Here is a 12,374-nt window from a genome sequence, read left to right as displayed (position 1 = left end):
GTGGAGCTGTTTTCCACTGTCATCACCTGTAAACAGACTCACTTCATGAGGTCCATCAATATATCTGAACACAGCTTCATAAGGTCCATCAATATATCTGAACACAGCTTCATGAGGTCCATCAATATATCTGAACACAGCTTCATGAGGTCCATCAATATATCTGAACACAGCTTCATAAGGTCCATCAATATATCTGAACACAGCTTCATGAGGTCCATCAATATATCTGAACACGGCTTCATGAGGTCCATCAATATATCTAAACACAGCTTCATGAGGTCCATCAATATATCTGAACACAGCTTTATAAGGTCCATCAATATATCTGAACACAGCTTCATAAGGTCCATCAATATATCTGAACACAGCTTCATAAGGTCCATCAATATATCTGAACACAGCTTCATAAGGTCCATCAATATATCTGAAAACAGCTTTATAAGGTCCATCAATATATCTGAACACAGCTTTATAAGGTCCATCAATATATCTGAACACAGCTTCATGAGGTCCATCAATATATCTGAAAACAGCTTTATAAGGTCCATCAATATATCTGAAAACAGCTTCATGAGGTCCGTCAATACCAAGATTCAACATCAATAACAAACAGTAAAGCTAACGTTATGCTAGCAAGACGGAGCCGGGAATGACTCCAGTTGATAAGCAGAAGCACACCGCTAGCTAGCTAACAGATGATCGTACATTCTGACCTCATCACACACGTTGAGTGACAGCCCCCTCATTTGCATAATAATAATATATAAATAATATAATAATACTGAGGCAGATGTGCATAAAGAAAAGAGTAAAGAAAAGAATACAGAAATAAATAAGTACGGGGAAATTCAAAGGAAGATCGGGCAAAAATAAATAAATAAATGCAGAAATGCAGAAATAAATACATACATTTAAAAATAAATATAAAATAAATCAAATAAATAAATGCAAAAATATATAAATACATTTTAAATAAAAAAATAAATAAAGAATAAATGTAAAATAAATCAATCAATTTAAACGTTAATAAAAAAAAATTCAATTTAAAATTAGTAAAAAATAAATGCAAAATTTAAAAACTAATTAAAAAAAATATATATAAATCAATTTAAAATTAATAAAAAAATCAATAAATGCACAAATTCAAAGATATCTAAATAAATTTAAAATTAATGAATAAAAAATCAATTTAAAAATTAATAGAAAAATAAATCAATCCATTTAAACGTTAATAAAAAAATAAATGCGAAAATGAATCAATTTAAAATTGGTAAAAAATAAATGTTAAATTTAAAAAATGTATATATAAATACATTTTAAATGAATAAAATACATTTAACAACCAATACAAAATAAATGCAAAATTAAAAATAATACATAAATAATTACATTTAAAAATTTATAAAAAAGCAGATGCAAAAATAAATAAATCAGTTTAAACATTAGTAAAGAATAAATAAACAGGAAAATTAAACAAGGGAATTTATAAATAAATAAGGGAATTAATACAAAAATAAATAATAATTAATGGCTCCATTTATTTATAATATTATACATTTGCTCCATTTAATTTATTGATTTATTTTTTGTAGATGTTGGCAGCTTGTGTCCTCCATAGTCTTCTGTCTCTGTGGTTTCATGGACTCGGTTGGGGGTTTCAGGCTCAGAGCCAGGAATGTGAGACAGCCTCCTCTCCCCCCTCCCTCTCCTCTCTGTGGATTTCCCAGCATGCCTTGCTGCTGTGTTAGGACATCTGCAGCCTGCAGACGCTGCTCTCTCTCTCTCTTTAGCTTGTTGATCCTCACACGCCCGCTCAGTCTGCTTCCTGCCGGCGTCGAGTCATCGGCTCGCCGTCTCACTTTAACATCGACCCTGTGACATCACAGCATTCCCAGAATGCTCCTCACCTGCACTCACACACTCTGACAGTGACAGACAGACAGGGAGAAAGAGGAGAAAGAGAAGGAGTAGAAGGAGGAGGAGAAAGAGGAGGAGGAGAAGAAGGAGAAAGAGGAGGAGAAGAAGAAGGGATGTTATTTTGGACAACCAGAGCAACAGAAGATGGACGTCCGTCAGCGACAGGACGGTGTCGGTAGGAGGAGACTGTGTTTCTGTCGGGGTTGTCATGGTTACACAGCTGCTCAATGGTCACAGCAACCACCAACCAAAATAATAATAATAATAATAATAATGGAACTACTCGGGGTGGGAAAACATCGATTCACCTATGTAGAAGGAAGTTACCGCTTTTATTGTGGTAGTCTGAGTAACGTGACGTCATATCCGTTCCGTATCCGTCAACCAAAACAAAGCTCAGAGAGTGTAAAACGTTGGAGGGTCGTCGTGGATACGACCTGCACCCTCCCATGATAAATCCAGCGAGGTAAACACTACACATCCAGGAAAGGATGGAAACACTTTGGGTCTAGCAGAGCTAGACAGAGCAGAGCTAAAGCTGCATGCTAACTTCTGAAAAAGGCCGAAATGTGTCCGAAAATAAGTCCGAAAAAAATCTAAAGAAAAGGCAGAAATATGTCAGAATAAAAGTCGGCCGTCGTTCTCGTCTCCGTGGTGAAATGGGCCGACGGTCCGACTGCAGAGCGACCAGATACTGACGTGTGTTCTCTGATGGAGCTGACCATGGATGGATAAAGAGAACGGAGCTGACGGGAGAGCTAGAGACCACCTTGGAGAAGTTAGAGGAAGTAGACACGTGGGACTACGTCTGCTTTTCAAAATAAAATACAATACATCAAACATCTTTACTGGATTCATTCAGAGAGTTTCAAAGTAATTGTCCCTAGAAGTGTCTGATTCTACTCTATGGTCCAGAGTTAAAGAAGTTCACAAACAAATGTGTGTTACTCCCTGATATAGCGTGATACACACACACACACACGCACACACACACACACACACACACACACACACACACACGCACACACACACACACACACACACACACACACACAGAGTCTCAAATGGAAACTATCTCGACTGACTTCAATCGTCCTGCCGCCTGGTACTGTGTGTGTGTGTGTGTGTGTGTGTGTGTGTGTGTGTGTGTGTGTGTGTGTGTGTTAGAATAGTTATTTAAAGGGGCTGTTATTAATAATCCTAAATGTGTTGTTAACAGCTTCACCTGTGTCCGTTAAGTCAACTAAAGGCAGCGTCCTGTTGCTGGCGCTTGTGCTCGCTCTACATAGACATGAAGGAGCATCGCTCAACACAGTGAGGAGACACACGTCAGCTAAAAGCACCATATCACTCTATATCTCAGCTGCTTGGCAGTAATGTTAGCTGACCAGACCAAGGTCTCTCCATGAATCAGTGCTGATCCTAGTGTTGGCTTTTCCTGCCTCAGCCTCCCGACCGCGGCCGGAGGGAACGGGGGAGACGATAACGTTTCTCTCTGCGGAGCCCCGTCACTTCATAAGACACGGGAAACCTCTGTTGGTCTGGAGGAGCTGCAGCAGTTATTTCTGCACAAACGTCCACTGAACATTCACTAGATATTCTCAGAGCTAAACTAACTCTTCTGCAGTGTGGAGTGAGCAGCATGCACGTGAGAGGTGGAGAGAGAGAGAGAAGGAGCACGGTGTGTGAGTGAAGGCAGGCAGAGGAGCAGAGGAGCAGAGGAGCAGAGACTCCGGTCCTGGAGACCAAAGCTACGGTCTCCTCCGCGTCCTCCGACCGCGGCCAACACTGTTTAACAGCTTCACTAGATACAACCAAGAGGTTTTGGTGCTTCACTGGAGTTTGTGTTGGAGTCTGAGTCTGAACAGCGAAGACACACGAGAGACCATGAGACACACGAGAGACCATGAGACACACGAGAGACCAGGAGACACGCGAGAGACCAGGAGACACGCGAGAGACCATGAGACACACGAGAGACCATGAGACACACGAGAGACCATGAGACACACGAGAGACCATGAGACACACGAGAGACCATGAGACACACGAGAGACCAGGAGACACACGAGAGACCATGAGACACACGAGAGACCATGAGACACACGAGACCATGAGACACACGAGAGACCATGAGACACACGAGAGACCATGAGACACACGAGAGACCATGAGACACACGAGACCATGAGACACACGAGAGACCATGAGACACACGAGAGACCATGAGACACACGAGAGACCAGGAGACACACGAGAGACCAGGAGACACACGAGAGACCATGAGACACACGAGACCACGAGACACGCGAGAGACCATGAGACACACGAGAGACCATGAGACACACGAGACCATGAGACACACGAGAGACCATGAGACACACGAGAGACCAGGAGACACACGAGAGACCAGGAGACACACGAGAGACCATGAGACACACGAGACCATGAGACACACGAGAGACCATGAGACACACGAGAGACCATGAGACACACGAGAGACCATGAGACACACGAGAGACCATGAGACACACGAGACCATGAGACACACGAGAGACCATGAGACACACGAGAGACCATGAGACACACGAGAGACCAGGAGACACACGAGAGACCAGGAGACACACGAGAGACCATGAGACACACGAGACCACGAGACACACGAGAGACCATGAGACACATGAGAGACCATGAGACACACGAGAGACCATGAGACACACGAGAGACCATGAGACACACGAGACCATGAGACACACGAGAGACCATGAGAGACAGGAGAGACCAGGAGACACACGAGAGACCATGAGACACACGAGAGACCATGAGACACACGAGAGACCATGAGACACACGAGAGACCATGAGACACACGAGACCATGAGACACACGAAAGACCATGAGACACACGAGAGACCATGAGACACACGAGAGACCATGAGACACACGAGAGACCAGGAGACACACGAGAGACCAGGAGACACACGAGAGACCACGAGACACACGAGAGACCACGAGACACACGAGAGACCACGAGACACACGAGAGACCAGGAGACACACGAGAGACCAGGAGACACACGAGAGACCAGGAGACACGCGAGAGACCATGAGACACGCGAGAGACCATGAGACACGCGAGAGACCAGGAGACACGCGAGAGACCACGAGACACACGAGAGACCACGAGACACACGAGAGACCACGAGACACACGAGAGACCACGAGACACACGAGAGACCAGGAGACACACGAGAGACCACGAGACACACGAGAGACCAGGAGACACCGACCAGCAATGACTTATACCTGAACAGGTTACTAACAGTCCCTTTAAGAGAAGAGTTTCCACACACATGCACGCGCGCGCGCACGCGCGCACGCACGCACAGTGACCTTGCTGAGTATTTTTTAAGCCAATCGGATCAGTTCTCAGGTGATTGGCTGCAGCTGATTGGTTGAAGATGTCACTAATTGATTGTGAAGGTAGCTGTAGAACAACAGGAGGGAGGTCTCACTCTGTGTAGAACAACAGGAGGGAGGTCTCACTCTGTGTAGAACAACAGGAGGGAGGTCTCACTCTGTGTAGAACAACAGGAGGGAGGTCTCACTCTGTGTAGAACAACAGGAGGGAGGTCTCACTCTGTGTAGAACAACAGGAGGGAGGTCTCACTGTGTAGAACAACAGGAGGGAGGTCTCACTCTGTGTAGAACAGCAGGAGGGAGGTCTCACTCTGTGTAGAACAACAGGAGGGAGGTCTCACTCTGTGTAGAACAACAGGAGGGAGGTCTCACTGTGTAGAACAACAGGAGGGAGGTCTCACTCTGTGTAGAACAACGGGAGGGAGGTCTCACTCTGTGTAGAACAGCAGGAGGGAGGTCTCACTCTGTGTAGAACAACAGGAGGGAGGTCTCACTCTGTGTAGAACAACAGGAGGGAGGTCTCACTCTGTGTAGAACAACAGGAGGGAGGTCTCACTCTGTGTGTTCTCTGTGTGTAGATAATCAGTTCAGGATGTCCATCCTGGAGCGGCTGGAGCAGATGGAGCGCAGGATGGCGGAGATGGCCGCCCGCAACCACAACAACCACCACAACCACCACCACCACCAGCAGCAGCATCATCATCATCATCATCATCATCAACAGCAGCATGGCAGCCAGCTGGCCACGCCCCCTCCCCCACCCCTACCTGAGGACCATGAACAGGTGAGAAACACACAGTGACCACTCTATTAGGAAGAGCTGGCTGCAGCTGGGTCAGTCTCAGACATCAGACCGGCTACCTGGAGGAGAGGGTTGAGCTGGTAAACAGGTTCAGAAGAACAAGTTAAGCTGAGAGGTAAATAATCCCTTTAAAACGTGTCTGTAGTGTGACCTCTGCCTCCCTCGCTCTCTCTGATGTCACGGAGAGTTTGGCAGATGGAGTCCTTGAGTTAAAATAGACTCAATGTGACAGACAGACAGACAGGAGGACAGACAGACAGACAGACAGACAGGAGGACAGACAGACAGACAGACAGACAGACAGGAGGACAGACAGACAGACAGACAGACAGACAGACAGACAGACAGGAGGACAGACAGACAGACAGACAGACAGACAGACAGACAGGAGGACAGACAGACAGACAGACAGACAGACAGGAGGACAGACAGACAGACAGACAGACAGACAGACAGACAGACAGACAGACAGACAGGTCAGTGGTTTGGATGGTCAGAAATGACTGATGTGTTTTCTTCTGTCTGTTTGTGTCTCAGTGGTTTGAGAGGAGGATTGTGGGAGTGTGTGAGAGGATGATGAGGGGAGGACGGTGGGGAGGAGGAGGAGGAGGAGGAGGAGGAGGAGAGAGGCTTCATCACTTTGTCCGTCATCGAGGGATGACACTACTCCACCTGGCTGCTGCACAGGGATACACACACCTGATACACACTCTGATCCACTGGAGGTACACACACCTGATACACACCTGATACACACCTGATACACACCTGATACACACCTGATACACTGGAGGTACACACACCTGTACACACCTGATACACACCTGATACACACCTGATACACACCTGATACACACCTGATACACACCTGATCCACTGGAGGTACACACACCTGATACACACCTGATACACACCTGATACACACCTGATACACACCTGATACACTGGAGGTACACACACCTGTACACACTTGATACACACCTGATACACACCTGATACACACCTGATACACACACCTGTACACACCTGATACACACCTGATACACACCTGATACACACCTGATACACACCTGTACACCCGTTGACTGTAGGTGTGTGTTTGTTGCAGGAGTGTGAACAGCGACAGTTTGGACTTGGAACAGGAAGTGGATCCTCTCAACATCGATCACTTCTCCTGCACGCCACTGGTAAAGTCCCCGTCAGAGTCACTGAGGGGGGGGGGGCGCTCCTTCAGGTCGTAGGGGGGGGGGGCTCCTTCAGGTCGTAGGGGGGGGGGGGGGGGCTCCTTCAGGTCGTAGGGGGGGGGGCTCCTTCAGGTCGTAGGGGGGGGGGGGGGGGGGGCTCCTTCAGGTCGTAGGGGGGGGGGCTCCTTCAGGTCGTAGGGGGAGGGGGGCTCCTTCAGGTCGTAGGGGGGGTAATAGTGGTTTATTAGTTACCCCCCCCAGCTGTGAGGTTGTCACTTCAACACTGTATTTCCTGCTAGCATGTTTGCGTGTTTAGCGTGTCCCTGTGTGTGTTCCAGATGTTTGCGTGTTTAGTGTGTCCCTGTGTGTGTTCCAGATGTTTGCGTGTTTAGCGTGTCCCTGTGTGTGTGTTCCAGATGTTAGCGTGTTTAGCGTGTTTAGCGTTTCCCTGTGTGTGTTCCAGATGTGGGCGTGTGCTCTGGGTCACCAGAGGGCAGCAGAGCTTCTGTACGGTTGGAACAGTTCCGCTCTGGGGATCCCTGATTCGCTGGGACGTCTGCCGCTCGCCGTGGCTCGCTCCCGCGGACACACGCGCCTCGCCACGGCGCTGGAAGAGCTGCACACGCACACACACATGACGCCCAGGGACACGCACACGCCGGCCACGCCGCAACCGCAGCTGTCCCCGTCCCCTCTGTCCACCAGCCCAGACACAGGTAACACACCTGCTGCCGCTCTAATCACACCACCAGTCATGTGACGGATTCTACTGCTCTGATTGGCTCTAACGGTCTCCCTCCCCCCCGCCCCCCTCCAGGTCTGAGCTCCTCCAGCAGCCTCCCCTCCCCCAGTGACCCCTCCTCCCCCTCCCCGAGCTCCGCCTACTCCAGTGGCCCCGCCCCCATGGACACCTCCCCCTCCTCGCCTTCGTCTCTTTCTTCTTCTTCTTCCTCGCTGCCGGTCTCCCCTCCCTCGCCATCCTCCCTCCCCCCTCTCCCTGTGTCCATGTGGGGGGAGGAGCTTAACGCCGGGTCCAGCACAGGTAACCCAGGTAACCCAGGTAACCCAGGTAACCCAGGTAACATGTTGGTTCAACAGAACGCCTCTTCCTGGTCCGTGTCCCTGATCACTGTCATCACTAATCACTCACAGGTTTGAACCCCGGCAGCTCCAGAGACTCTCCGCTGTACCTCATGGACTACGAGAGCACCTGTCCTCCATCCCCCGCCCACTCACACACTTACCCGCACGCACACACGACGGGCGGGCGGCGGTCGCACACGCCGGCAATGCTGGAGGAGCAGCTGCTGAGCTACAGCGAGAACGCGGAGAATGAAGGCGAGGAGGAGGAGTACCTGGAGGAGGAGGTGCTGCAGGTACGCTCCCCGAGGCTCCACACACACACACTGAACACACACCTCAGATATTCAGTCACCGCAGACCACCTGACATCCTGTTGCCTTGGTAACCCCCCCCCAACAGGTTGACATGGCAACGCTGGCAGAGCAAATCATCGAGGCGACTCCGGAGCGAATCAAACAGGAGGACTTCCCTAGGGGGGCGGAGTCACCGCTCAGAGAGAGGCGGGACAACCCGGCCATACAGGACACCTGGCTGGCTACCTACCTGGACACGGTCGACGCCCACACGCACTCGCCGCCCAGGTAAGCACCCCCCCCACCTGAAGGACTGCAGCCCAGTGGAACCGGTGTTCCCAGTGCATCATGGGTATTATCACAAGGTGTGGATGTGTGTACGTTTGCAGGCGGGTGTGCCCTCCGTCGCCCCTCAGTGCACTGGCCCTCCAGAGGCTCCGCCCCCCTTCTTCTGCGGCGTGGGCGGAGTTCCTGAACGCCTCGGCCAATGGGAAGATAGAGAGAGACTTTGCCTTGCTGACACTGACGGACGGCGAGCAGAGGGAGCTGTACGAGGCCGCCAGGATCATCCAGAACGCCTTCCGGAGATACAAGGTACATTTACACGTATACTGTATACGTATATACTGTATATACATACAGTATATACACATACAGTATACACATACAGTATATACATACAGTATATACACATACAGTATACACATACAGTATATACATACAGTATATACATATACAGTATACACATACAGTATATACATATACAGTATACACATACAGTATATACACATACAGTATACACATACAGTATATACATATACAGTATATACATATACAGTATACACATACAGTATATACATATACAGTATACACATACAGTATATACACATACAGTATACACATACAGTATACACATACAGTATATACATATACAGTATATACACATACAGTATACACATACAGTATATACATATACAGTATACACATACAGTATACACATACAGTATACAGTATACACATACAGTATACACATACAGTATATACATATACAGTATACACATACAGTATACACATACAGTATATACATATACAGTATATACATACAGTATACACATACAGTATATACATATACAGTATACACATACAGTATACACATACAGTATATACATATACAGTATATACACATACAGTATATACATATACAGTATACACATACAGTATATACACATACAGTATACACATACAGTATACACATACAGTATATACATATACAGTATATACACATACAGTATACACATACAGTATATACATATACAGTATACACATACAGTATACACATACAGTATACAGTATACACATACAGTATACACATACAGTATATACATATACAGTATACACATACAGTATACACATACAGTATATACATATACAGTATACACATACAGTATATACATACAGTATACACATACAGTATACAGTATACACATACAGTATACACATACAGTATACACATACAGTATATACATATACAGTATATACACATACAGTATACACATACAGTATATACATATACAGTATACACATACAGTATACACATACAGTATACAGTATACACATACAGTATACACATACAGTATATACATATACAGTATACACATACAGTATACACATACAGTATATACATATACAGTATATACATACAGTATACACATACAGTATATACATACAGTATACACATACAGTATATACATATACAGTATACACATACAGTATATACACATACAGTATATACATATACAGTATACACATACAGTATATACATACAGTATACACATACAGTATATACATATACATTATACACATACAGTATATACATATACAGTATACACATACAGTATATACATACAGTATACACATACAGTATATACATATACATTATACACATACAGTATATACACATACAGTATATACACATACAGTATACACATACAGTATACACATACAGTATACACATATACAGTATACACATACAGTATACACATACAGTATATACACATACAGTATACACATACAGTATACACATACAGTATACACATACAGTATATACATATACAGTATACACATACAGTATATACATACAGTATATACATATACAGTATACACATACAGTATACACATACAGTATATGCATATACAGTATATGCACATACAGTATACACATACAGTATACACATACAGTATACACATACAGTATATACATATACAGTATACACATACAGTATACACATACAGTATACACATACAGTATATACACATACAGTATACACATACAGTATATACATATACAGTATACACATACAGTATACACATACAGTATATACATACAGTATATACATACAGTATACACATACAGTATATACATACAGTATATGCATATACAGTATATGCACATACAGTATACACATACAGTATACACATACAGTATACACATACAGTATACACATACAGTATACACATACAGTATATACATATACAGTATATGCACATACAGTATACACATACAGTATATACATACAGTATACACATACAGTATATACACATACAGTATACACATACAGTATACACATACAGTATATACATATACAGTATACACATACAGTATATACACATACAGTATATACACATACAGTATACACATACAGTATATACACATACAGTATATACACATACAGTATACACATACAGTATATACACATACAGTATATACACATACAGTATACACATACAGTATATACACATACAGTATATACACATACAGTATACACATACAGTATATACACATACAGTATACACATACAGTATACACATACAGTATATACACATACAGTATACACATACAGTATACACATACAGTATACACATACAGTATATACACATACAGTATACACATACAGTATATACACATACAGTATATACACATACAGTATATACACATACAGTATACACATACAGTATACACATACAGTATATACACATACAGTATATACACATACAGTATACACATACAGTATACACATACAGTATATACACATACAGTATACACATACAGTATACACATACAGTATATACACATACAGTATATACACATACAGTATACACATACAGTATATACACATACAGTATACACATACAGTATATACATATACAGTATACACATACAGTATACACATACATTATACACATACAGTATATACACATACAGTATACACATACAGTATATACATATACAGTATACACATACAGTATATACATACAGTATACACATACAGTATACACATACAGTATACACATACAGTATATACATATACAGTATACACATACAGTATATACACATACAGTATATACATATACAGTATACACATACAGTATACACATACAGTATATGCATATACAGTATACACATACAGTATATACATACAGTATACACATACAGTATATACACATACAGTATACACATACAGTATACACATACTGTATACACATACAGTATACACATACAGTATATGCACATACAGTATACACATACAGTAAATACACATACAGTATATACATATACAGTATATACATACAGTATACACATACAGTATATGCACATACAGTATACACATACAGTA

General features: G+C 43.9%; 1 protein-coding gene across 1 annotated transcript; it reads left to right on the top strand.

The window, feature by feature from the left end:
- Nucleotides 1-1,633: 1,633 nt before the first annotated feature.
- Nucleotides 1,634-9,356, top strand: LOC141763752 (calmodulin-binding transcription activator 2-like; the record flags this gene model as incomplete). The annotated part of the gene is made up of 9 exons (XM_074628471.1): nucleotides 1,634-2,095; nucleotides 5,917-6,122; nucleotides 6,678-6,865; nucleotides 7,249-7,327; nucleotides 7,788-8,040; nucleotides 8,142-8,366; nucleotides 8,477-8,700; nucleotides 8,807-8,988; nucleotides 9,090-9,356. Coding segments are annotated over exons 1-9 (1,655 nt in total), but the record flags the coding sequence as incomplete, so codon positions are not given.
- Nucleotides 9,357-12,374: the final 3,018 nt, after the last annotated feature.

Source organism: Sebastes fasciatus, unplaced genomic scaffold, assembly GCF_043250625.1.
Source record: "Sebastes fasciatus isolate fSebFas1 unplaced genomic scaffold, fSebFas1.pri Scaffold_359, whole genome shotgun sequence".
In the NCBI taxonomy this organism is placed as follows: domain Eukaryota; kingdom Metazoa; phylum Chordata; class Actinopteri; order Perciformes; family Sebastidae; genus Sebastes; species Sebastes fasciatus.
The sequence above is the reverse complement of the archived record's forward strand: the minus strand, read 5'-3'. Positions and strand labels throughout refer to the sequence as shown.